The sequence below is a fragment of the Xiphias gladius genome, chromosome 7, assembly GCF_016859285.1.
Source record: "Xiphias gladius isolate SHS-SW01 ecotype Sanya breed wild chromosome 7, ASM1685928v1, whole genome shotgun sequence".
Lineage (NCBI taxonomy): Eukaryota > Metazoa > Chordata > Actinopteri > Istiophoriformes > Xiphiidae > Xiphias > Xiphias gladius.
Window position 1 is genome coordinate 27,263,200 of NC_053406.1, and position 25,960 is coordinate 27,289,159.

Genomic DNA, 25,960 nt, shown 5'->3' on the forward strand with positions numbered 1-25,960 from the left:
ATTGACTGGAGGCCAGCCAATATGGTAACAGGCTGAACCAAACCAATCCTAACAGTCTGGGATGCAGGCTGGTGGTTAACCAACTGGGAAGCAAGCTGGTTACTAGCAGGCCTGGTACTAGCTGCAGGAGGAGCTGACTGGGAAACAGGCTCAATATTAGCCTGCTTGGAGGCTGGCTTCTGTTTCTTGGATGCCATGGCCTCATAGTTGCTGGGCTGCTCCTGGGTGTCACTGGGGGGATAGGGGGATGCCTGAGAACTCATGCTGAGGTTTGCCGTATCGGCCACCAATTCTGAAATGCCAGGAATCTTCATTAGCCATGATCTGGAAGACAGCGTCATATCCATCAGGGCCCAGGCAGCGGGTCTGCGGCGTTCATGGCGATAGATCGTAGACATTCCATGGTGGGTTTTTTTTTTTAATCACCAAAAGCTCCTTTGTGAAAAATGCTGTGTTTGCTGGTTCCATCCTGACTAGATTGTATAGTCACAGGGGTGAATGATGCAACGGGATGAAGGACCGAAACGTAAAAAATAAGCCAAAGCAGGAGGCGAGCCATGAGTGCGCACTGAACATGAAGAACTTGGCAATCTGGCCAGGAGCTGATGAATCAGGTCGGTTTAAATAGCGGGAGAGCTGATGAGAAAACTGGGAGCAGGTGTGTGAGTGCGCAGGGAAGGTCAGGTGACTGGGAAAGGAGGGGAAGTCTGGGGACACCTGGTGGCTGGATGGGGGAGGGCAGCTCGTGGAAATTTCCATAGAACACCGGGGGCCTGAGGAAGTGAGGATGTGGGTGAAGGCAGAGACAGAGGCAGAATGAGCACAATTAACAGGACTGGGGGAAGGAATCGTGACAAAATGCTATTATTTATGATCCGTAAGCTCCTAAAAAATGCTACTGAAGATCACTCGAGGATAAGACAAGAGAGAGGCACATAGAAATATTCATCTATCGTAAAGCATCAGGTCTCTGTTAATGAAAACTTGTTGTGAACCTCTAACTTCATGAGGCGACTAAATGTCCGACTGATTGTTCACCAAACCTGTCTAATTACTGTAAAACAGGTGAAGTCTGTGAAATCAGACCCTGGTGCAGACCAAAAAAGTGGACCGAGATCGTCTGGAAAGGAGGGTCTCAGTCTGGTTCCAAGTGGTTTGTTTGTGGTCTGAAAGCAAGCGGCCCAACCACAGGATTTAGTGATAGTAGATCAGTGGTTTAAGCTAAACGAGTAATCTGGTAAATGATGCTCTTTGATGAGTCAGAAGCAAATGAAACTGTTCTGTTGTTCTTGTATGTTCTGTCTACTTTGACAGTTCAGGTCCAATAAAAGGCGACGTAGGAGTAATACTCTCAGAATTCTGCTGCACAACACGTCAGCTTTCTCCTCCTCTACCTGTTTGTCACTATTTTTAACATGCAGTCGCTTTACAGACTGATGACGCTAATAACGCTGATAATCAGGTTCTTTCTCTGACAGCCCTTTGTGCCACTAGAGAACATAGATAAACACAGACGAGACATTAAAGTGCAGACTGACCTGCTGTCAGTCACCACGGTTTGATGTCCCCTACCTGGGTCCCGATGATGCGGGATGACAATCACCAAAACTGTCCAATCAGTGAGTTTCCTGTCAGTCACGTGACATGATGTTTACTCCTCTTGGTTTGTTTGTAAAAGGTCAGTGCGAACACAAACCAGACCAGAGCAAAAATGTAACAGCGGATCATTTTTTGTCTCGGTCCGGACCAATGAACCAGACAACAGGTGTGAGCGAGACTCAGGTCATTTAGAAAAATTGTTGGTAGAGTCGGGCCGATACATTTGACAGTGGCAGTTTATCAAAGATTTATCAGTCAATTCAACTTAGCTGACTTTATTTCGGCAGGATAATCCTCTCAGTATCAATACTGTTTTCTCTGATCCAAAAGAAAACAAACACGGTGAAACAGACACCACTTCGCCCACAGCTGAGATATCTATCATCGCTGATCCTGCTCTGAATGAGTGTGGGTTAACAGAGCTGCATTATCTGTAATCATCAGGACACACCAGGGATCCAACATTTTAAATCATTGCTGTTCTTAGATCTTGTGTTTTGTATTCCATTGCATTTCTTACTAATTTTTCTGTCTCGTCGCCTCCACGGTGTGAGCACTCTTTACCGGGGACATGGGCAGTGTGTATTTCGTCCATTTGTGGAGTACATTCTCTGCCTTGTTATCTTTGTACTGGATGTTTGTCTGATGGCGATGTGCGGTGTTTGTCATGACTGACATAAGCAGCTCTGTCTGCTCTCAGGATCCAAGACAAATTTCTTATCTTATTAACAGTGTAACTAAAGACACACGAGTTGAACAGAAGCTCGAGCAGAAAGTCTTTTCGGTGTAACTAAACAGCTGTTGGCTGAACCTAATCTCATTTGAAGTGTATTCAGGTCAGTTCAGTTGAGTCTCTGAGTTGTAATTTGGACAAAGGTAACAGAAGTGAAAAATCCAAGTTGGACAGACTGAAAGGCGAAGTGTCTGTCTTCTCAGTCAGAATGAGATGTTGTCGGAAAAAGACTGATCAATAGACTGCTTGTTTCATGACCATTTGTCAGAGTCGAATCAGACGTTCCAGTGATTGCGATGAAACTTCCCGATCTGCTTCCTTTTCCTCAGAGGATGAACTCTTTAGATTTGAACGACTGGGTTTTGTCTCAGTTTGTCTTTGTGTCTCCGCAGGACGACCACCAGCGTCGCAGCATCGGAGCGTCCTCCTTGGCTGACATCCAGCTGGAGGCGGAGTCGGAGTGAGGGCGGTGTAGTGGGTGGGACTTCCTCTGAGCAGGGGACAAGATGCTGTTGACTTCCTGCTCTGCCCCCTGCAGCTACACCTGGCTCTGGTAAATGAAAAATAAAAAACTCAAGTAGAGTAACGTGTTTCACACAATCGTCTGCAGCAGCTGGAGCGTTGATGGTGACGGGGGAGAAAATCCTAAAACCACATGTGTTTTCAGCTCGGTGCTTTGTCTCAGGCAGCCTCAAGTTATCCGGCCCCTGGTCAAGAAATGAACACAGACAGATGTAGATATTAAAGAAACCAGTGACAACATGAAGGGTTGTTTTTGTGTTCAAGCATGTGCTGTGTCTGTCTTTGCCAGGTACTCAGTTTAGACAATTAGTCCGAGGCGTACTTTTCTCTTGGCTCTGCATGGTTACAGATGGTACGGATGAAATCGGGTTATCATAGGTAATTTTTCAGTGCCCCTTAGCCACGTCACAGACATCCCCCGGTGTGTCCTCAGATCCTACTGTAGCTAAGGTACCGAACAGAGAACGACAGAAAGGAAGGAATAATAAATATACGGGTAATACACTGAAGAGATAAGCCGCATTAAAAAAGGGAAATCTAGAAGGGACAATTGGAGTAAGTCTCCTCTGTGCTCTCTCCCTAATTAATAAAAAAAAGCCAGAGCGGTGCTCTGCGGTGAAATAATGGACAACCTCCATGCAATGCTCCGTCCTGAAAAGATTTATTTGGCGGTTTTGCTAGGGGTTTCAGCATCACAACACAAAACACAACAAATGCACAGCACAAATAAACAGGTTAATGCGAAAATAAATACATGTATACTGAAAATGTATGTTGAGGACAGTCTCTCGGTCAAGGTCAAATTCAAACCACAAGTGTAAGTTGTAACCATGGGAACGTTTCCCATCACTACCGTCCATCTTGCAGGATGAGACTGCAGGACAGTCTCATCTGATTGTTATCACTGATTGATCCCTGATCAGTGATCAGTCAGAGCTGCAGTCTGTTGGTCCAGGTCATATAACAACCTGCTGATGTCTTCTTCTTCTTCTTCTTGACTCAGCTGTCTGTTTCCTCCTCCAGGTGCCTCCTGATGATCCTGACAGCTCCTCCAGCAGTTCTCGGGGTGAGTTCATCTCTCTCTCAGTTAAAGCTCAACTTTGGTTTCTTCAAAGAGCTTTTATTGTGAAGGTGTAGACGGTTCGAAGTGTTTGATGTGCTACTGATGGACTGGATGTGAATTGTGACGTTGCTGTTGTTGAGCGCAACGAGCTCCATAGGTTAAAGACAGTTCACTGGACTATGAAAATGGACCTTGCGGTTACTGATCACCTTTGTGTCTGTAATGTGAGCTCACAGACTGATATGTGGACCTTTCCTGCTGGTGCTGATCAGGCTCAGCTCTGCTGCCTTTGATAATGTTGGCCAGAGTGTTATTACCTTCGGCGAGGAGGTTATGTTCTCACCCTACTGAGAGCAACACCTGTATATATATATATATACAACATTAAAACCGGTAACTCGTTGCCAAAAGGAACACTGGCTCACTCTGATATGTGTTGTTTTCCTGAGAGTGAAAACTGAACCCACCTGTTTGTCTGAGGGCCTTTGAGTTCACCTGGTTTCAGGTGTTCCCGACCTGCAGGTGAGGGTAAAGGATCACCTGTGTGTCTCTGTTCCTCTGGTGTCCCACAGGGATCAGACCTGGGTCCTCGGGTCTTTATTGATTTACACAAGAGATCAGTATAGAGGAACTAACTGTGATGGAGGACAGAGGGAGGGATGATGGTGAACTGATCGAGGGTGAACAGATGATGCAGAGGTGTAGAAAGTTTATCTTCTTGTCTAAACTTTTCTCCTCGGTCTCTCTGTCCGGGTGAGGTCGTCAGGTTCAGTCTATCTGTGAACAGCAGCGTTGTCGGCCAATCAGCTGCTCTGCTATCTGTTCAGCCAATCAGTGGCAGCGTGGTGTCTCAGATGGAGTGATGATGGAGGGATGGTGGGAGGATGGAGGATTAATGGATGATAGTGGGAGCTGGTGTGAGCACAGATGGAGTGAAGGTGGAGGATGGATGGAGGATGGTGTGAGTGCAGACGAGTACAGAACAGAGTCGTGACAGCAGATAGAGCAGTGATGGAGGATAAATGGAGGACTGATGGAGGGATGATGGTGTGAGCGCAGACTTTCAGAACAAAGTCGTGACAGCAGATAGAGCGATAGCCACATTCCTGCTGCTGATAGCCACGCCTGACTGATAACCTCGTTTACACAACGCTGCAGGAATGTGGCTGCTACAAAAACACTGCTGCATGCTGGGAAACTCACCGTCTGGGGCCCACAGAAAAAAAAAAACACCCAGTATATCAACAGGGACCCTCAGTGTGGGACATACGAAGGGGGACAGTGTCAGGTCCTTTTTAACAGGGGTTCTCTACCTGGTCTGTCTGATGTACCCCGAACGCACCATCAGACTGCGTTGAAAGAAGTACTCATATCCTTTACTTAAGTAAAGGTACCAATACAGCAAAGTAAAAATACTCCATTACTAGTAAAAGTCTTATCGTACTATGAGAATTATCAAAGTGTTGACCTACTTAGAGTATCAAAATTAAAAGTACCTGCTCTGCAAAAAAACTTTGTACACAGTTAGATAGTTTAGTCCGCTGGTTCCCAACCTGGGGGTCGGGCCCCTCCAGAGGGCCACCGGGTAAATCTGAGGGGTCGTCAGATGATTCACGGGAGAGGACAGAAAGGCGTCGATGTATTCTTTCCTTTTGCTCGATTGTCTGAGCTTTTTCTGTGACATATTGCATAATTGGACCTCTTTGACCCTGTGTGTACCTTAACATGCATCTTTTTTCATACGGTGTACATTACCACTTACGTGTTTTATTATACAGCATACGTGAACACACACGTGTTTTATTATTCGGTGTACATGGATGTCACACGTGTGTTTCATTATAAGTTGCACATTAACGAACACGTGTGTTTTGGCCCCAGCTGCTGCAGCACTCGGTGTTTTGTGCTGAACAGTTTAAAGCTCCGATGGTTTGATTCATATCTGATGAACAGAGGCTGCCTCACATGTCCTCATTCAAATGGTTCAAAGAGTGTGTGGGTCAGAAAAAGTGAAGCATGATTGTCACTGACATTATCTGATAAGCGCACACACACGCACACACACACACACACACACACACACACACGCACACACACACAGTCAGCTGTCTGCTTCCTGAGAATCTCAGAGATGCTTGTCTTTCCCTGCAGCGTGTTTACATTCCTCACTGTCTGAAAACAGAAAATACACCCGAAAACACAAAACTCACTCTGCTGAAGTCTGAACACTCATACGTATATTTTCGAATGCTTACCCAGTCTGCTCCCACAGTACCCCCCACAACATACTCCAAGGAACACACTCATAATCCTTCTCCAAGTCCACAAAACACATGTAGACTGGATGGACAGTCTCCCATCACCCCTCCACTATCCCTGCAAGAGTAAACAGCTGGTCCACTAAACCAGGACCAGGACAGCTTATTATGCCAGAGAAATGGAAAAGGCTTCCCCAGCGTTCCTTCCCCCATCCGACAGTATCGTCAGTTCGGGTCAGCACTTCTTTCCCTAATGAACGCGGTCTGGTCTTAGTCCTGTCTTACCACAGAAGCTGCAGTCCCTCTGACCTCCCGATTCATGTCTCCAGTGGTTCAAACAACCCAAAATGACCCTCTCTTCAGCTGGACGGCCTCCGTCACAACTGTTGTCCACCAGCAGGTTCTTTCTGCTCGTCTCTTTACCCGAGAATCCAAGACACGTGACTGCAGATCTGATGAAATGACTACAACCTCGGATCAATGACATTTGGCCTCAGGTGTTGTGGTGCCAGGTAAGCTTACGAGCAATCCATGACTAGTACAGAGGTCTAATAATAAGACACCACTAGGATCAGGCAGGCAGCTCATGATTACAACCTCAAATTTCAACGCTCACACGAAATGTGGGCGTTGAAATTTCCCAGAAGAACTGTGGAGTCCTCAGGTGAAGGGACCCACATGTAGCCTCATATAGGCCAGACTACAGCACTCAACTGGGAGCTCGTGAGTATCCCCACACCCACCTGCTGTCCTCAACTTAGGTAAAACCAGAGTCCAGTTCCTCTCCAGGAGTTTGGTTCCAGAGCTGGTGCTGTGTGCAACTTCTCACCGCTTGCACAAACTCCATCCCAACCAGAGGTGATGTTCCACAGGTATAGAACCAGGTTTTTCGGCCTGGGGTCAACATGCCAAGACCCCTTCCTTCAGCCTTGCAAGTGCAGAGCCCCACTGAGCCCCATGAGTGTTGTTGGGAAAGTCTGGGGGCCACCGACAAGCTCCCCACCCAGGCCTGGCTCCAGGAGAGGGCCTTGATCTCTAATCTGGGCGAGGTAGCTTGCACCTGCGGCTACAGCTCCGTGAAGTTTACCTAGGATGACCCTAACAGGGGCTATTGGACAACACCACTGCCGGGCGATGGGGGTACGAAACCAACCCCAGCGTGTAAAGGCGGTGACTCTCGAGGCAGTCGGGAGGCTGAATACACGTGCTCAGTGAAGTCTGTAAAGTGTCAGAAGTTTATTTGCAGGACAAAGGATGACGGCTAGAGAAGCGGGACGGACGAGTCGAAGCGACACGAAATGTGTGACCTCATCATGATGTCATAATGAGGTCGTACTGATGTGTAGCGTGTCAAGTGAAGAATTTCCTGTAAGGTGAGGTGTTGTTGATGGAGTGATGTCGTGGGACTGTAACACTGACGATGGCGTGATGTTTGTGTTCTCCTTTGGTTTCCAGGGTGACCACACGGAGCCGTGCGCTGGGCGGGACTGCTCCACCTGTCAGTGTTTCCCAGCCAAAGGAGCGAGGGTGAGACTCCGCCCACTAACACACAGCGGCAAATCGGGGCCCAGCTGCAGCGTGACATCGTCACAGCTGCAGGACAGTTTCCTCTGTTAACAGACCTGTGACACCTTTAGTGTCGGCTCGTAAAAACCACACACACAAAGACACACCAAAACACACTGTAATAACGAGCTGCTGGAGGGAGGAGAGTTAGCCAGGAATGTGTTGGAGTTAAATTAGCTGCTGTTTACCTTAAACTGAGTCAGCAGATTACACACACACGGACACACACACGCAGGCACGCACACACTCAGCAGTGTGATGTCACGGTTGTCTCCGCTCCCTCCCTCAACTCAGAGCTTCTGTTTCCAGAAACATCTTTTAGATCCTGGTAACAGATAAAAACAAAATGACCCAGTGACACGCAGCCTTCAAGGTTGTCACAGCAACGAGGTTACTATTCACCGCGTGGTCCAGATGTCACAGTCTGGTCCAGATGTTTGTATCCACACTGTGGTCCAGATGTTCCTGTCCACGGTCACAGTCTGGTCCAGATGTTTTACTACACGGTGTGGTCCAGATGTTTCTGTTCACCATCACTGTGTGTTCCAGATGTTTCTGACCAGTCACAGTCTGGTCCAGATGTTTTACTACATGGTGCGGTCCAGATGTTTGTATCCATGTTTGAGCTACTGTCTGTTTAGTGAAGAACTTGTTTAAAGTTTAGCGTCATTTGATTCAGGAGCCAATCAAACGGCTCCTAAAACATCACGTGACGGTCTGTTGTCACTACAATCAGCTGATCGAGTAAACAACAACATTTATCTGTCAGATCGTCACCCAGGCCACGGACAGAAACCTGTGTGTGTGTGTGCGTGTGTGTGTATTTCTGTAAGCGTGTGCGTGCGTTTCAGTGTGTATCTGTGTTAGCGTGTGTGTGTTTGTACAGCTGGGGGCAGCAGACAGGCAGAGAGGATTGTGGGAAGGCGTCTGTCTCAGTGATTTCACAGTCCAGTGGTTTCGGAGAAAGAAGGACAGAGAGAGGACTAACAGAGATCACAGCTGTCACATCTCATCACACACACACTCAATACACACCACACACACACTAACACGCTCACACACTAACATATATAACACACACACGCACACACATTAATACCCTCACACTTCACATCACTGATTCACATACTAACACACACAGTGCCAGAGCTCGACTGAAAAATCAGCAGGTTGATATTGATCAACACTGATTTTATCTCAGCACAGATTTATCAATAACAGTATCAGTGTATCTGTCAGCCGATACGCTTTAACTCCCTCTATTGATTATTTATTATCAAATAAACACGTAATGAACATACCATGATGTACTTGTTAGCAGAGAAGGGGACGTTTTTAACTTCTGTTAATGTAGAACTTTTTCTACGAAGCGTCTGAAACTGAAAACGTGTTTAAAGCTCATGATTGATAACAAAAGGACAACATGGCTCTAATCATATTTAATGATACGTGATCGCACATATCAAATAGTAGTTTGACAAAACACAGATCCATCAGAGCTCTAAACACGCTGATAGATCAACTAAACAGGTTCATCCTCAGCTGCTCAGCTCACTCAGTCTGTACAGAAAAGACAAAACACACGTCTGTGGATTCGGTTGTACCGCAACATCTGGACACCGGAAACAGACAATCCACCGATCACGGGTTTCAATCAGCTACTAGTCAGATCCTGAATATGATTAAAACCAGGACAGCGGAGTACTGTTCGTGTAGTTTGTCCAGCAGAGCTCTGGCAGCTTTATTTTTACCCCGTAAAACGTTCTGATCACAACAGATCTGCATCACCTTTCTTAAAAAGGTTTGTTTATGTCAAACTATTCGATGTTCTATTGATCGGTATTGTCCACACAGATCCAGAATCAGTCAGGTTCCAGAGAGAACTCAGGGGTCTCTGATTCTCTACAGACGTTGATATGAATATCATGTGTAAAAAATGATTGGGCCTCATACCAGACCCACAAACAGATTTGTTTAATTTAAGTTTCACTGCGAGTGATTTAAAAGAATTTTCTCTGAGGTACGAACAGGTTTTCCAGATGGTCCAGGGTCCAGATGTTCTGCTCCTCTGCACAAGGACGTTTATTTGGCGTCTAACTTCACGTCAAGAAAACAGTCGGGGAGGTTTAGGAGAAGAATATAAAATGTTTTGCACGAGGCCTATGAGTTTGTTCAAAAATTCAAAGTGAAGTTGGTTTGACGTTGTTTCTCAGTATCTCAATTTTCTCATAAAATCATCAATGAATTATTGGTTATTGCCAGTGAGTCTAGATTTTCTTCCACAGGGGAAGAGTTTGATTGAAAAAAACCGAAAAGAACATATTTGTGTTTCTTTCTTCCTTTTCTTCCTGTGTGTGTGTGTGTGTGTGTGTGTGTGTGTGTACACATTTTTGTTACCTCTCTGGGACCTTTTCCGGTATAAGGGACCAGTAGTCCTCATGGGGACCAAAGCCCAGTCCTAATGAGGTCCTGGTTAGGGTTTGGGTTAGGCTGCCCACAATGAATGGAAGTCAATGTAATGTCCTAACGAGGATAGCTGCGCAAACTTGTGCGTGTGTGTGTACGTGTGTGTGCGTGTTTGTGTGTTGTATGTATAATGTGTGTCTGTACATCGGTTTAATCTGATGTCTGCTGATTTAAAGGAACATTCCATCTGATTTAACATCCTGACTGTCTGAGCTGCTGTTCAAACACACTACCTCTGTCAGTGTGTGTGTGTGTGTGTGTGTGTGTGTGTGTGTGTGTGTGTGTCTGTCTGTTGTTGTTGTTGTTGTTGTGTCCGACTGCCCTCCTGTGGCCAGATAACAACATTACATGTCAGAGCCTCTTAAGTGCACTAATGTCTATATTTAATATATTAAAGGTGTAAAGTGCTGCTAGTGTCCCCTACAGGCAGCAGAGCTCATTACATTTGAACCAGTCCAGGCTAACGTGCTGTTATCAGGCTAAAATAATCCTGTTGATTCTCATCCAGATAAATCGGCCCTTCGATTATTATCTCGAATGGCAGTGTGGTCTTACTCTGAGATAAAAGCTAAATGAGCAAAGAGTTGAAACCACGATCGGCATTCACATGATTGGCCAAAGGCTGATCGTGTAATTGCAGGTACCCTCCCAGCATGCACTGGGGCAACAGATCCATGGACATAGGTTTCGTTTTATGCGTGTTCCTGCCGTCTAGACTTTGATCAATAAACCTGCTGTAGGAATGAAACATTTCTAAAATCTAAAATCCATGATCACTTTTCAGTAAAGTGAGTTCTAGAGTTTATTATTTAATAAGCTTCAATGTTCGAATAACAAAATTCCCATTTTAATGTCAGAAGTAACGCCACGTGTTCTGGCTCCATTTGGTTTTTAACAGTCAGAATCATTTAGTTGAGTTTGTGTCTCTTTGCTCACAGTATCTCAAACTATAATTGGTTTGGTTCTTTTATTTTGTCGTATATTCTATCAGGTATAAATATAGCTCTTCTTTATGAAAATGAACGTGTGATAATTACACAGACAGATCGCAATGATTTCTCAACCATTTGCATCTGGAAATTAGCCCATTTTTGGGGTTCACCCTAAAACCCCTGGGTCCTGATCCACCTGTCAGTGAGCTGAAGGTTCAGATTTAAGGAGTTGTTGATCTGCTTCAGACTAGTTTTAAATTCGACCTCAAAGAACTGAAAAATCCAGATTAATATCCAACAGTCTGATCTGGATTACGTAGTGATCCACGTACAAAGATTCAGTCAGATTCCATAATGTTGCAGCGCGTTCTACTGGGTCCTAACAGGCTCTGACGTGTTCTACCAGTTTTATCAGGTTTTATCAGATTCTGTCAGGTTCTGATAGGTTTGTTCAAATTCTACCAGGTCTTGATAGATTCTAACATGTTCTACTGCGTTCTAACAGGTTCCATGGTGTGTCTGCCAGGTTTTAACATTTTGTACCAGTTTTTATCTGGTTTTTATCAGACTCTATCAGCTTCTAACATGTTGTACAGCGTTTGATCACATTCTAACAGGTCTAACCGGTCCACGCCTGTTCTACCAGGTTCTACCAGACTCCAACGTATTCTGCCGGGTTCTAACGGGTTCTACCTGTTTTCTATCAGATTCTATCATGTTCTAACAGGTTCTAGCTGATTCTCTAAGGTTCACAAATGTTTTTATCGGGTTTTATCAGGTTCTAACATGTTCTGTCAGGGTCTAATGCGTTATAATAGATTCATCAGATTCTATCATTTTCCACCCTGTACAATTAGGTACTAATGTGTTCTAACAGGTTCTACCAGTTTTTATCAGGTTCCAAAAGGGTTCTAACCATGTTGCTTGTGTTCTGCAGGGTGCTCCAGGTGGTCTGGGGCAGCAGGGCCATCAGGGGCCCCCGGGCTTCCCAGGTCCTCAGGGGCCTCCAGGAGAAAAAGGCCAGAGAGGAGATGAGGGGCCGACAGGAGCCACAGGACTGAAAGGAGACCTGGTGAATAAACATGGTTCTGATGTAAACACGATGGTCCTGATTGTTCTTTAACTGGTTTATTCTAACCTGAAGACAAGATGGTCGACAGTCCTCACCTGGAGTCCCTGTGCCGCACCCTCTGACTCAGCACCAGAATCTCATTTGACAGTCCGTTTGTTTGTTGTTTGTTGTTTCAGGGAAGTGTCGGTGTTCTTGGTTTTCCGGGTTTAGAGGGAGTCCCGGTAAGAAACCCTGCCCCCATCAGCCTGTCAGCTCTTATGATTGGTCCAAGTGTAGTGATGTCAGACTGTGAGGGTGTGTTTGTGTCTTCAGGGTCACCCGGGTCCTGCTGGAGGCCCTGGTTTTCCTGGTCTGGATGGATGTAATGGGACCAGAGGGGAGAGAGGAGATCCTGGACGTCCTGGAGAACAAGGACCTGATGGAGAACCGGTCAGTGACACTGATCACTCATTAAAAAAAAAACACTGATGTGAACTTGTTTCTTTCTCAAAATGATCTTAAAATTAAATTATGTGTCAAGGTCTACACAGGGTTTCCTACTTTGCTACTAAAAACAGAAGAAACTCAGTGTAAACTCTGATTAAAATCAACGGCAGTTAATTTAATCAGAGTTTACAGATTGTGCAGGCGTCAGGTCATCAGAGCATCAACTTTACAAGTTCAGGTTTTAGTTTCAGGTTTTAACATATGTAGTAGTAGTAAACATTTTTCCTGCCAGACTCCAGAGGAATATCTGTCGTTTTTTTATTAACTTAACCTGTAGAACGAAGCACCGTCAAAGTGTCCTTAAACACAGATAGGTTCTTCCCATCTCTACTGCATACTGATACCACAAAGTACGTGGTGTACGGTAGCACCAAGTACGGTATACTGTACGTAGTGTGCTAGTTTGTAATCGCCGTGCTAACTGTGCTTTGTTCTGCAGGGTTTTCCAGGAATGAAGGGGTTTCCTGGAGATCCAGCCGTCTACTTCATACAGTACCCTGGAGCACCTGTAAGTACACCTGCACTGTGATTACTACCTGAGACTTGACTGGGACTTGTGACTTGCCCTCTCTGAGACATGAGATCTGAGTTTAAAACAAACACTGACTCGACTCAGTACCTGTAGTACTGCAGCTAACCGCGGTTTTCATGATCGATTCATCTATTCATTATTGTTTTAACTCATTAATGTAACAAATCAGTGAATCCGGTCCAAAACCTGAAGGTCTTCAGTTTGATGTGGTAGAAAACAGAGAAAAACAGAAAATCCTCGGATGGAGAAACTGAAACTATGAGACATTTACCTTTTTTTACTTAAAAAAATTACTGATTAATCCATTTTTAGAATAGTCACAGATCCATTTTCTGTTGATCAACTAACCGACTGATAGTTGTAGCTCCAAACTCCACACACCTGCAGTTAATACACACATACCGAGCAGGCGGTTTCTATGGAGACCACCGATTATGAGATGTTTTGATGCTCTTAACAGAGCAGATATGCTAACGATACTGATATATTGATACTATCAGTGTGTGTGTGTGTGTGTGTGTGTCTTTGTGTCTGACAGGGAGACGTCGGGCCCAGTGGACGTCCTGGACTGCAGGTGAGAGCAAACACGCAGCAAACAACATGTAACACGTGAGCCTGCAGTAAGACGGAAGGTGAAACCTTGTGTTTGTCTGCCTGCAGGGTGAGCAGGGTCTCCCTGGCCCAATCGGAAATCTGGGTCCAGCAGGACTGGACGGGACCAACGTGAGTAACGACATAAACGGAAACAAATCTGTTGATAACAGTAACAATAATAAAATGTTCCTCTTTAAGACTTGTTCCTCTGGGACTAAATCACATAGAGTATTTAAATCAGATACACAGGTACATGCAGGTAAAGTGTGTCCATATAGTTTCATATACATAAACACAACATGTCCATATGATCATAAACATCTGCCATGTGACTTTCTTTAATCATCTTCGTCTTCAGACTCATCTTCTTATTAATCTTTCAAATCTGTATCTTTGCTCTCATGGGATCTTCCTGCTTTATTGTTTGTATTGTTGTGGTCACATCTAATGACAACATCTGCCTGTCTGACTGTGCAGGGTCCCCCTGGTCTGCCTGGTTCCAGGGGTCCACCTGTAAGTATTATATACAGAATGTGGTAGGATCATATCGCTATGATTGCGTTATTTGTGTTTTGTTTTTTACCTGGGACTTTAATGATTCATCTTTAATCTTTATTGATGAATTAATGCATTGTTATTTTATGGTCATGTCATACTCACCACTCTGCTCATCAGTTGTACTCCGGTGTTTGTTAAGCCTGAGTTGAGGGAAACTGAGATGACTCGAACTCTGTGAAGCTGGGACAAGACTGGGACAAGATTAAAATCCTGATTGGACATTAGGTTGTTACCCAGGACCTGTCTTTACGAACGTTACCTCTTTTATGATCAATCAGTCATCGGCGTGAGGACGGAGACAGCGATCTCTGACATCCAGATATTCTACTTCGCGGCTTCGTCCTCAGCTCAGAATAAAATCTATTCACCGTCCGTCTTTTTCACACGGAGAGTGTGGACCCGAAGACGACTGTCAGGTTGTCAATCAGTGCCCACCGCGGTTACCGGGAAATTAAGCATCGCAAAGAAATCTGTGTGAAGCTCCGGACACGAGGCTCCGGCCTATGAAGAATCATTTCTCATGCTGTGATTGGCCGAACTGACGGGCCCTTCCTGTCACAGTCGTCTTACCATATTGTAGATTGTGTGATATTTCTGAGTGAAGAAACTGGATTTAATGTGGTTTAAAGGTGAGTTTTTGAATCAGGGCTGCATAGAGTCTGAACTGGTTTCAACAGCATTTCACTCACTGTATTTCAATTTACTACCTGTTGAAATAAAGTCATTAAACGATGCTGAGCAAAATTTTTAATTGTAAAAAGGACGTCTGGAAATTGAACAGTCAGTTTGAACCGCAACGCTTTTTCAACTGCAAATCACCAAAATCACGAGGCTGCTCCTGGGTCACACCATGAGGTCAAGATCACATATCCATAAACTTCTGTCTCATCTGTTTGATCTGTATTTTCATCTTCAGCCACCGGCAGCACATTTAATCTAAAAAACAGTAGCATTTCAGCACTTTATCATCCACGAAGGAAACTAAAGTCTCTAAGTAACGTGGTCTATTGGACAGCGCTGACTAAAACATGTCAGTGGTGTTAATAATTACTGGCTCTGTCGCTGCTGCTGTTTTTAAAGATAAATGTGCATTAATGTCGCTCATCCATCGCTCCAGCCCCACTGGATTAATATTCACCCGTTGCCATGGTGAATCACAGTATCACAGCTCCGTTGACGATGGCTTTTTTTCATTCTCGCCTAAATGAGAGCGGGCGTTCTCCGATCAGCTGATCCGGAACCGACGACTCTGAGTTTCCATCCCGGGTTCGGTCGATTCAGAGTTCAGGGTTGGAGTCGGAGCTTGTTAAACCTGCTCTCCGAAACGGGCCCCTGTTCCTACGCTCTGATTACGCTCCCTCAGTGGGTTTTTTTTGACCTGGCCAGTTTGTTTGTAAAAACACTGTAAAGATAAAGCTCATGAAAAGTTCTCGGTGACGCCGTCAAGCTGTAGCTCAGATCTACTCTCTGGACGCACATGTAGACTGTGCTGGGACAGAACTATTGATTCTAGATCAGAGTGCTAGTAACTGGTAATGACAGACCGAACCAGGCTAACAGGTGTTGATGTGCTTGTGTTTCAGGGAGAAAAAGGTCGATCTCTGCCCGGACAGAAAGGAGACGAGGTACAAACATTTAGATTTTCAAAACTCTTTTCTTCTGACCACGCCCCCTCAGTGACGTCACAGCAGGTGCCTCCCCTCTGACAGCTGCCGAAAACACCTGCAGTGACGTCACGCAGGGGGCGTGGCCACAAGAGCAACGGCCGAACTGAGAGGATTCCCCTTTTACTGTTACTTTAATAAGCTAGTACATCCCAGTCTGTACAATACAGCAGCAGTCACAGTAGTACTGTATCATCCACAGGGGGATCAGGGCCTCCAGGGGCCCCCGGGGCCGTTTGAGTACGTCGACCCTCCGGAAGACCTGTACATTAAAGGAGAACAGGTGGGCGGGACTTGTCTCTTACAGCCAATCGGATTGCAGCGGTTCTACTGACGTTCTACCGCAGTTCCTATGTAGTTCTGCTACAGTTGGGTTGCTTTCTAATGCTTGGTTCTGTTGGTTCCTCAGGGTCCTCGAGGGATCAAAGGAGTCTGTGGAGTTGGGGGATCGCCGGTGAGTTCAGATATCAGATCGAACCTCTGGAACATCCGGCTGAAGGAAAACTGGGTTCCTCTCACTCGTTCTCTTTATAATTATTGTTCTGGATTTGGACACTATTCCTCAGTTTAACACCAGCTTAGAACAGGATATTATTGATCAGCTATTGGTTATTGTTTCAGGGTTTGGACTGTCCCCCAGGAATCAAAGGAGAGAAAGGGATTCCGGGATTCCCTGGGAACAGGGTGAGTAATTATCCATCTTCAGGTTACTTCCATTATTATCATTATTGATCAGTATTGATCAGTCCCAGTCAAATTGTAGATTACAGGGTTCCCAGGCTTCCTGGAAAACCTGGAAAACATCCTCGGGATAAAAGTAACTCCTAACTGGCAGAGTGAGGACTCTAAGTCCTGATTTGAGGACTCCTTAGTTCTTTGTCTAAGAGTAAATCTCAAATCTGTTCAGTGCTAAAGGCTCTTAAGTTCGCCTCAGATTCGGATTCAGCTGTTGGGGAAGTGAAGGGAAAGTTAAATGACAGACGGATTTTCCATTTTTCGCTGATTGATGTGAGGGGTTAGACATCCCTGAAGTCTTAGCCCTCTTTCAAACCCACGTTCAGATTTGTGAAACTTAATTTTATTTATGAAAACAAAAAAATGGTAATTTCACTGTTTTCTCCATCTCCAGACCCGGTCTATTGTTCTCCAACAATAGACCGGGTCTGGAGCAAAGACCAGGTGAGAGGGTTTCAGTAATCTGAAACAGTTACCGGAGTGTACATGTTAATCGGGTCCAGGTTTGACAAGTGGAGATGTGGTGGATCCACATGGCTTTAGTTGTGTCCTACAACAGTTGTTGTCGATCCTAATTACAGAGCCGCTGACTAACACATACAGATGTATGTGCAGATGTTTTAGGCAAAGGAAAGTGAGGATGTTTTCAGAAATAAAGTCAGAGTAGTTTTTATTTCTCAGTGAACTTCATCCAAAGTGCAGTAAAGAGAACAAACCTGAATCAGATCAGTATCTGCTGTGACCCTCCCTTCTGCCTTTAAACCAGCACCAGTTCTCCCTGGTGCACCTGCTCACAGGTTTCAGGTTCTCGGCAGGTAGGTTGTCCCAGCGTCTTGGAGAACCTGCCACGGTTCCTCTGTGGATTCAGTCTGTCTCAGTGTCTCCTGTCCCTTCATGTGGCCCCAGACTAACTCCATGATGCTGAGATCAGGGCTATGTGGGGAGAGACCACCTGTTGCAGGACTCCTTGTTCTCCTGGTCTCGGCAGACAGTCCTCTATGTCTCTGGCTGTGTGTTTGGACTCGTTGTCCTGCTGCAGGACGAATCTGGGACGATGAGGCGCCTCCTGACGGGACTGATGATGGAGAAGAATCCTAACATCTAAAGTGGCTAAAACTTATTCACACTTCTGTGAAACACCGGTGTCCATGTAAACACATGTGATGTGTTTGTGTGTTTCAGGGAATTTCTGGTAACCCTGGTCTGCTCGGAGAGAAAGGATTCAAGGTGAGTCAACAGAACACACTGTAAAAATGTTAAAAGCTGACAAAATTGAAAAATTAATCAAAATTAAAAAATAAAGCAAGTTATCTTGAGTTTATTCAGCTTTAGGCAACTCGTTGCATTAACATGTGACACTGTTTTGTCAAACTTTCATCAGGTCCATTAGATCATGTTATGTGATAAGTTTAAGTTATGGTCCTTATGAGTTTCCTCGTACACCTGTCAGCCAATGAGAAACCAGGATTTTCCCTGTTGTGAAAGGTGTGTGTCTGTGTTTTCAGGGGATTCAAGGAAATCCAGGCCTCCCAGGTCTGATTGGACGAGAAGGACCAAAGGTCAGTCAGACTGTCTGTCTGTAATGTTTTGGTGCTGACCAATCACAGACAGGTAGATCCAGACACCTGAGCTTTATGACTGCAGTGTTTTCAGTCTGAACCTCCTCTAACACCTGTTTCATTTTCAGTAATGAAACTGATGTATGATCCATGTTGGAGGAAGTCAACCAATGAGAGATGAGCTCCTGCCTGTGATTATATAGTGTGTAATGAGTCTGTCTGTTCTCAGGGCATGATGGGAGATCCAGGTCCTAAAGGCCTCCCTCTGGAGATAGACGTCACACACACAGGTACAGATCAATACACACTGATCGATTGTGGCTTCCACTTCCTGAAGATATCATGATCTCTGATGTCCCTCCCGAATAAAGCTCCAGAAATCCAATTAGAGGTCGGATGAGAAAGAGGCTGCAGAACTTCATTCAGGATCTTCCTGTTTTTAGGTTTTCTTCAGTATCACAGTGACACAGTCATAATTACAACTGGGAAATTCTGATTTTTCTGAAAGCTCTGATGTGTCCGACTCGGCGCTTACTAATACAGAAGAACCTGACAACAAAACAAACATGGATGTCTCAGATCAGCCGAGGAACATTGTTCAATGTAATTAAACCCATGTTTAACGGAGGTAGTGTTATATTGTCACTGCACAGTATTTTAACTCTCACACGGTCTGGAGCTGTCAGATCACGTGAACGTTCGCAAGTCGTTTACACGAGAATCGTTCCCATCTCTACCAACCCATCGCCCTGGTCTGACGTCATCACTCTCCTGATGATGTCAGCTAACCGCCTCCTGTCTTCCAGGTGATGGCGGGGACGCCGGGGCCCCCGGACAGAGAGGCCCTACTGGAGACATGGGTCTGATGGGAATGCACGGTCCCCCCGGAGTCCCCGGCAGATCCATACCTGGTCAGTACCTGCAGCCTATGTGCAAAGCAGTTCCATGTGTACCGGTTTCCGGTATGATTAATAAATATTAGACAGTGACGGTGAAGGATAAATTAAACCTGAATTCAATTCATTCATTTGTTGTGTTTGTTTTGTGTTGTAGTGTAAATGTTTTCATAATTTTACTTGTACAGTTTTCACATTATAATAAGTGTTAAGGTGATATGAGATGAATAAAGTTGTCTGATGATTTCTCCTCAGGATCGCCAGGTGTTTTGGGTCAGAGTGGAATTCCAGGATCCAAAGGGGACAGAGGAGATCCAGGTCAGATCTTCTTAGATGGGCCCACACCTGGTGAGCCTGGAAAACCAGGACGTCCCGGATTTAGAGGACCAAAAGGAGAACCAGGGATTCCAGGTACCAAAGGACTCTTGTTCAGCTGTGGTCTCTCGTCTGTTCTTTAACTTCAGACACACCTGGTTATGTCATTATCTAAAGTTATCTAAAATACCCAGGAGAAATTATTTTCATGTTTTCATATTAATATTAATAATCAACACAATCACTTAATGCTGAGGTTGTACTTACTACTTGTTTCTCTCCTCAGGTCGTTACTGTCTTCCCGGGGCCCCAGGAAAATCTGGAGAGCAGGGTGAACAGGGACCCCAAGGGGCTCAGGGCTTCCCGGGGTTTAAAGGTCATTGTCTGATTAATTCTTGATCGACTGATATTTTATGGACAAATGAAACATTGAGTGGGCGGTTGCATTTCTCTGGTTCCCAGGTGTCACATCAGACTGACACTGGGTGGAGGAATTTTCTTTATTGTGTTTAAGTGCAGGGCCTTCTCCTTCAGTGTCGAGTCTAGAGCGAGGAACAACCAATGAAGCCTGATCAGACCTCAGAGACCTACTGGTGACAAAGGGCTGGAGTAAATTTCTATTATAGGCAGGACCATGCAGAACTTTTAAAGTGGTCACAAGAACACTGGATTGACTTTGGAATTTAATGGCAAGTTTAGTGGCAGCATTTTGGACAGCTTGGAAATTATTCAGGGATGTTTTGCCAAAGCAGGTGAAGAGGGAGTTTCTTTAATCAAAAGGGGACAAAATACTGTATTGGCCTGAATATACAGTCCCAGCAAAAGTTTTAGGCAATAAAAGTAAATTGAGGATACTTTCAAAAATAAAGCCATGAATAGTTTTGATTTATCAGTGAACTTCATCAAAGTGCAGTAAAGAGAAAAGACCTACATCGGATCAATATTTGCTGTTTTTTAAGTGCCTAAAACTTTAGCACTGTATTGTCACAAAGCAGTAGTGGATGGAAACGTGCATTATTTCACATTTTATTTTGCGGATTTTCTCAAAATTTGGTTAAAATTTGCACTACATTTGGACGGAAACCTAGCTATAGATGCATAAACTTCTGACTGCGGATTTAACAGTAGAAGCGACGGAACAAAGACATTGCTGCACCGCTTCCTCTCACTCTCTCATCCTCTCTTATCCCATTTTTGGGATACGACTGGCTCAAATTATATGAGACCCTCCTTCCTGAAGTCTGGTAACCAATTAATAGGACAGATGACAACCTGTGACTGTGACAGTTTCAAGGAGCCAATCCACCTTCAGCTTTGTATTGAGTGGTTCTGAGCCCCTGCATCATCCATTACAATCAGTGAGTGTACAACTTGGCAGGTTTGACATAAGGTTTAATGGGAAGAACAGAGGCTCCAGGATGTTTCCCTGAGGAACTCCACAACTTGACTTCTACTTTCTCTTACTATTTTTAAATCTACCTGTGTGTTTTAGGCACTCGTGGCGACTGTGCTTGTGGACCTCCTATTATACTGATGGGCCCCCCCGGCCCTGTGGGTGACTTCGGTCATCCGGGGTTTTCAGGAGTCCAGGGTGCCCCAGGGCAGAGAGGAGAGAAAGGTATACTTGGAGACACTGGAGAGAGCGGACAACAGGTGAGTTACCAAACAACAGGGTCAGAGGTCAGAGGACAGAGGTCACATTAGCAGCTCAAGTTCACTGATTGTTTTGGATTTTTTTTTTTGTTCTGTTCGTTCTTTTTGTTTTGTGTTGTATGTTTGTTTTATTGATTGATTGTTTTTTTTGCAGGGTCTGGGTGGATTTCCAGGCATCAAGGGGCTCAAAGGTCAGAAGGGAGATTTCATTGTGGTGGATATTATAGGTGAGTTTATCAGCTGTCTGCACACCTGTCTCATCTGTTCTGAACTCTGCACACCGAACAGTACAGCACTTTATTCTATGTCTCAGCCTCTTTTGTAAATTTTAATTTTTCTTGCCGTTCCATTTGCTTTACTTTCTGTTGTGTTCAATAGGTCTTAAAATGCAAACAGTTTGTGTATCAATGATTAATTATGGTTATTTCTTTATTTTGAAGTGGAAACTTTTTTGAAATTTTGACTGTAAACTTATTTTGGTTAATTTTATATAACCCCTTGTTTATTTTTGTTTATGGTTCCAGAATCAAATAAAACTTGTTGCAGTTCAGATGATCATTTCATCATTGTAATATGATGCACGATTGTGATGATGAGGAGATCATTTGAATTTATAAAGAAGCCCATATATAAACCTTTAAAATGGATGTACAATTTTAAAAGTTTATATATGCCTACCAAAAAATGATGTACTCCCGAAATAATCTGATTTATTACACACATTTTTTTCTTATCCACATCTAAAATGTGGATGGGTATCACATTCTTCCTGCTACCGTTGCACCATCCCTGCACAGCCCCTTATAAATGCTGACATAGACGTTGTTGATGTGAGCACCGATGACTAATGAACCAGAAACTAATCAGGAAGCGAGGTGCTCGTGATCAGGCAGAAATAATGAAGACGAATTAATGTGACTTTAGCCATGATGTCATGTCACTTTTTTAGTGGCTCTGATTGGACTTTTGTCTCCAGGTGAGAAGGGAGACAGGGGCCAGCAGGGCCCTGCAGGCAGACAAGGTTTCTCAGGGAGAAGAGGACTTGATGGGCTCCCTGGGCTCCCCGGAAACCCCGGTCCACAGGTCAGTCAGCTGCTCCAGTTGGACTCACAGCAGTTGTAAATCTGCTGCCAATCACATCCATGTGGGATTATAACAGGACAGGGTTATATAAGGGACTCACAGAGGTAAAAGAGTTTATCAGAATGATGAAGATGGAAGAGTGGGTCTGTCCGACACTATGATGCAGAGACAGAAAGCTGAACAGCTTCCAATCAGATTTACAAGTGGGTCGTGGTGGATTAAACTATGACTTTTTCTCTAGACCAGAGGTTTTCAAAACCTAAGCGCCTCAGTGCTGTAGTTTGCGTCAAAAATTGAACTCCTTCTCAATCACTTCTGAACAGCACAGAGATGATACACACATTTTTAGATTCAGGGTGACTTACACTTTCAGAGTATATCATTATCTCTGATATCCATCCAGAATTAATCTCTATGAACCTGCGTAGAAAGAACTCACTTCTTATAACTGCAGAACTTGGCTGAGAATTGTCACAGTTTTTAAGTTTTCTTCAGTATCGCAGTGATCCAGTAATGGCTGTCTATGCATCCATTGGTATTATGTTCTCATCCTAACTAATTTTTAGCTCTGCTACTGGTAAAACATTAAGAAATGAGAAGTCATCAGGATGCTTGTTCAGATCTTTGCTGTAATGAACCCTGCAGCCTGTAGTGGGCGCTGCAGCACAGTTGGCAGCACTTCCCACCGTTAATGTTGGCTGAATGATACTGCTGGTCTGGCTGTTCCGACTCTTCAACCTCGCATATGTATAAATCTGTTTCCTGTTTCTTTTCAGGGTGAGAGTTTCACCAGCTCTCCTGGAGAAAGAGGCTTCCCAGGAATTTTAGGGCCAAAGGGATTACCGGGACCACTAGGCTCCCCAGGAGCAGATGTAGTTGGAGCAATAGGACAACGTGGGGCCCCTGGGGACCCAGGACCTCCAGGACTCCCGGGTCCCCCAGGGCCAAAGGGGGCTACTGGTAAGACTCAATCTGAAGACAACTTTAAATTAATACTGTAAAATCTCCCAAGACTCCATCGTTCTTTCCCTGACTGCTCCCTTAAAAAATCTCAATAACTCCTCACACTTCCTGTTGACGACTCCTCTTCCTGCAGGTGACACTCTGCCCTGTGTACCCAGAAACCCTGGCCCCCCCGGGGAGAAGGGAGACACTGGAAGCACAGGTAAATATCACCCATAACATCTATCTGTCTGTTCACCTGTCTGTTCACCTGTGTGTCTGACTTCCTGTTCACCTGTCTGTCTCTCCAGGTTACACAGGATTCCCAGGTCCTTCAGGTTTTCGTGGCATCACTGGAACTGATGGAATTAAAGGAGACAAAGGACAGTCTGGGCTCCCTGGACTACCTGGACGACAAGGTACCAGAGCACATTTGTCTCACCTGACATCTTTACATTATGTATGACAGTATCTTTACATACAGAATATCCTCTCCTGCTCCTGCAGGACCTCCAGGTTTTGTTGGCGATACCGGAGAAGAAGGACCTGAAGGCTTCAGTTATGGAGGAGATCCAGGTGCAGTCACTCTCATCATCTGTTGACTCCTTTTATGAATCAAAAGTGGTTTCTTTATACCTGACTCTTATTTCAGTAGTTTTACACATCATTCAAAGGTCCAAATGACACCAAAACCGACCATTTGGACCAATTTGGACCCATTTGGACCTGTTTCTTTGATTCAGACATGAAAGCGTGTCTAGCATTGCTGACATAGTTTTGCAACAACATTGATGAAGAACAGGTCTTACAGAATATTCTGTGACCATCATAAAGTTGTGTCCCTGCACTGAGACTGGCGATAGACAAAACCATCAAAACAAGGACCAGGTTGATTAAAAAAGAAAAAAAAGAATTTTCCCCTGAGAATTTTTTTAGGAATGAATGTGAGAACACTTACAGATGCTGATTTGGACGGTCTGGACTAATAATAATTCTTCAGCAGCTGTGCTTACAGTATGTTTAACTGTGTGTATACCAGGCTCTCCAGGGATCCCAGGCTTTCCTGGACTCAGGGGCCCAGCAGGGGACCCTGATGTCGGGCCCTCGGGACCCATCGGCTTCCCGGGACAACTGGGTTCTCAGGGACCTAAAGGAGTCCCTGGCCCCCCAGGCAAAGACGGACTACAAGGTGAATTAATGGAGCTGAGATGTAGAGTGGAGTTTATTGATCCATACATTTGTGTTCTGGGAATTTTTCTTACTTTGCAAAAAACAATACATCAGTTTATCATCGTTCAGTCCTTATGTTCTGACTACAGCATGGTGAAAGAGAAACGGTTTTGTTTTGATACAACCTCAGATATTTTCTTTTCTGTTCAGGAGTCCTGGGTCTGGCTGGGGCCCCTGGAGCCAAGGGCCAGAGAGGACAGGATGGAGCCCCAGGTATAACTGGTCCCCAAGGACCCTCACCTAACTTCTGTGACATAGGAAGACCTGGTTCCACGGGCTCGTTTGGCCCTCGGGGACCCATTGGACCCCCAGGTAAACTCTTTACCACTTCGCTTTACTTCATGGTACGATACATAGTTAGAGTTATGTATTTAAGAGCAGCTATTTGTTAAAAATAAAACTATCAGTATAAACTCCTCCTTCTTCTCTGTACAAAAATAATGAATAAAATATCAGCATCCTCTTTTAATTGCCCAGACTATTAGGACATCATATTTCATTTCAGGCTTTCAGGGGGAGAAAGGTGAGATCGGGGTGGTGGGTGCGCCAGGTTTTGGCCCTCGAGGCCCTGTAGGTAAACCGGGTTCTCCAGGATTCCCAGGGTTCCTGGGGCCCCAGGGCCCCCCTGGCCCCAGTGGAGACTCCGGACTGCCAGGGCCCAATGGTCAGAACGGTGAGTTCCTCCTACCAACACACCTGTGTTTAAATGTTTCCCGGTGACACAGTTTCATTGAAATACTTGCTGTTTGTTTCAGGTCTGTTGGGGCTCCAAGGCTTGTATGGAGTGCCAGGGGCTCCAGGACAGACCGGAGCCCTTGGAGCTCCAGGGAGGACGGGGGAAAGAGGGTTCAATGGACGAGATGGAGCTCAAGGATGTGAAGGACCAAAAGGAGAAAAAGGTAAACACTGAATGATACTGCAGTACTTCCACAGTACTATAATCCCTGCTGCAGTAATACTCCATATTAATTACTAGTACTACTACAGTGATACTACCAGACTACCAGCTGTAAATATAATAAGCTGAGGTAAAACAATTGTTTAATGTTAAATCTGTCTCATTTGAAACATAATAGACGATGAAAGATGTTCAGAGTGTAACAGAAAAAAACTCTCCCATGTGTCTCCTGCAGGATGTAAAGGACCCCCGGGGCCTCCAGGAGAGACCAAGGGTATCCCCATTAAAGGAGAGACAGGAAAACAAGGACCCCCCGGCATCAATGGCTTCCCTGGACCACGAGGTCAGAGCGACATCACAACTCTATTACCATAGAGAGTAGGGTCAGGGTGTGATGTCATACAGGGAGTGGCAGGGTCAGAGGTTCAGTGCTACATTCAGGTACTCTGGGAAAATTGCAAAGACAATGTCTTTATCTCTACACTGAAAACCTGACAACTGATCTAAGAGGTTTGGACTTGTTATCACAGACGCCTTTGAAATGTAACTCTCATAATTGTAAACCACGAGCTGGCAACAATTTAACAGCCACAATAAGTCTGAA

The 25,960-nt window shown here is 44.9% G+C and overlaps 1 protein-coding gene across 1 annotated transcript in view; it reads left to right on the forward strand.

Annotated features, from left to right (window-relative positions):
- Nucleotides 1–2,838: 2,838 nt before the first annotated feature.
- Nucleotides 2,839–25,960, forward strand: part of col4a4 (collagen, type IV, alpha 4) — a 36,389-nt gene continuing 13,267 nt past the window's right edge. Inside the window, exons 1-32 of the mRNA XM_040130994.1 lie at nucleotides 2,839–2,885; nucleotides 3,878–3,920; nucleotides 7,631–7,702; nucleotides 12,077–12,211; nucleotides 12,388–12,432; nucleotides 12,524–12,640; nucleotides 13,137–13,205; nucleotides 13,768–13,803; nucleotides 13,890–13,952; nucleotides 14,301–14,336; nucleotides 15,965–16,006; nucleotides 16,248–16,328; nucleotides 16,455–16,499; nucleotides 16,667–16,729; nucleotides 17,963–18,007; nucleotides 18,286–18,339; nucleotides 18,569–18,629; nucleotides 19,146–19,250; nucleotides 19,491–19,646; nucleotides 19,837–19,926; nucleotides 21,043–21,203; nucleotides 21,358–21,430; nucleotides 22,180–22,286; nucleotides 23,063–23,246; nucleotides 23,383–23,451; nucleotides 23,540–23,647; nucleotides 23,736–23,804; nucleotides 24,268–24,417; nucleotides 24,609–24,770; nucleotides 24,964–25,131; nucleotides 25,214–25,357; nucleotides 25,592–25,699. Of these exons, the coding sequence (XP_039986928.1) occupies nucleotides 2,839–2,885; nucleotides 3,878–3,920; nucleotides 7,631–7,702; nucleotides 12,077–12,211; nucleotides 12,388–12,432; nucleotides 12,524–12,640; nucleotides 13,137–13,205; nucleotides 13,768–13,803; nucleotides 13,890–13,952; nucleotides 14,301–14,336; nucleotides 15,965–16,006; nucleotides 16,248–16,328; nucleotides 16,455–16,499; nucleotides 16,667–16,729; nucleotides 17,963–18,007; nucleotides 18,286–18,339; nucleotides 18,569–18,629; nucleotides 19,146–19,250; nucleotides 19,491–19,646; nucleotides 19,837–19,926; nucleotides 21,043–21,203; nucleotides 21,358–21,430; nucleotides 22,180–22,286; nucleotides 23,063–23,246; nucleotides 23,383–23,451; nucleotides 23,540–23,647; nucleotides 23,736–23,804; nucleotides 24,268–24,417; nucleotides 24,609–24,770; nucleotides 24,964–25,131; nucleotides 25,214–25,357; nucleotides 25,592–25,699 (2,908 nt within the window). The remainder of the gene's footprint in view (nucleotides 2,886–3,877; nucleotides 3,921–7,630; nucleotides 7,703–12,076; nucleotides 12,212–12,387; nucleotides 12,433–12,523; nucleotides 12,641–13,136; nucleotides 13,206–13,767; nucleotides 13,804–13,889; nucleotides 13,953–14,300; nucleotides 14,337–15,964; nucleotides 16,007–16,247; nucleotides 16,329–16,454; nucleotides 16,500–16,666; nucleotides 16,730–17,962; nucleotides 18,008–18,285; nucleotides 18,340–18,568; nucleotides 18,630–19,145; nucleotides 19,251–19,490; nucleotides 19,647–19,836; nucleotides 19,927–21,042; nucleotides 21,204–21,357; nucleotides 21,431–22,179; nucleotides 22,287–23,062; nucleotides 23,247–23,382; nucleotides 23,452–23,539; nucleotides 23,648–23,735; nucleotides 23,805–24,267; nucleotides 24,418–24,608; nucleotides 24,771–24,963; nucleotides 25,132–25,213; nucleotides 25,358–25,591; nucleotides 25,700–25,960) is intronic.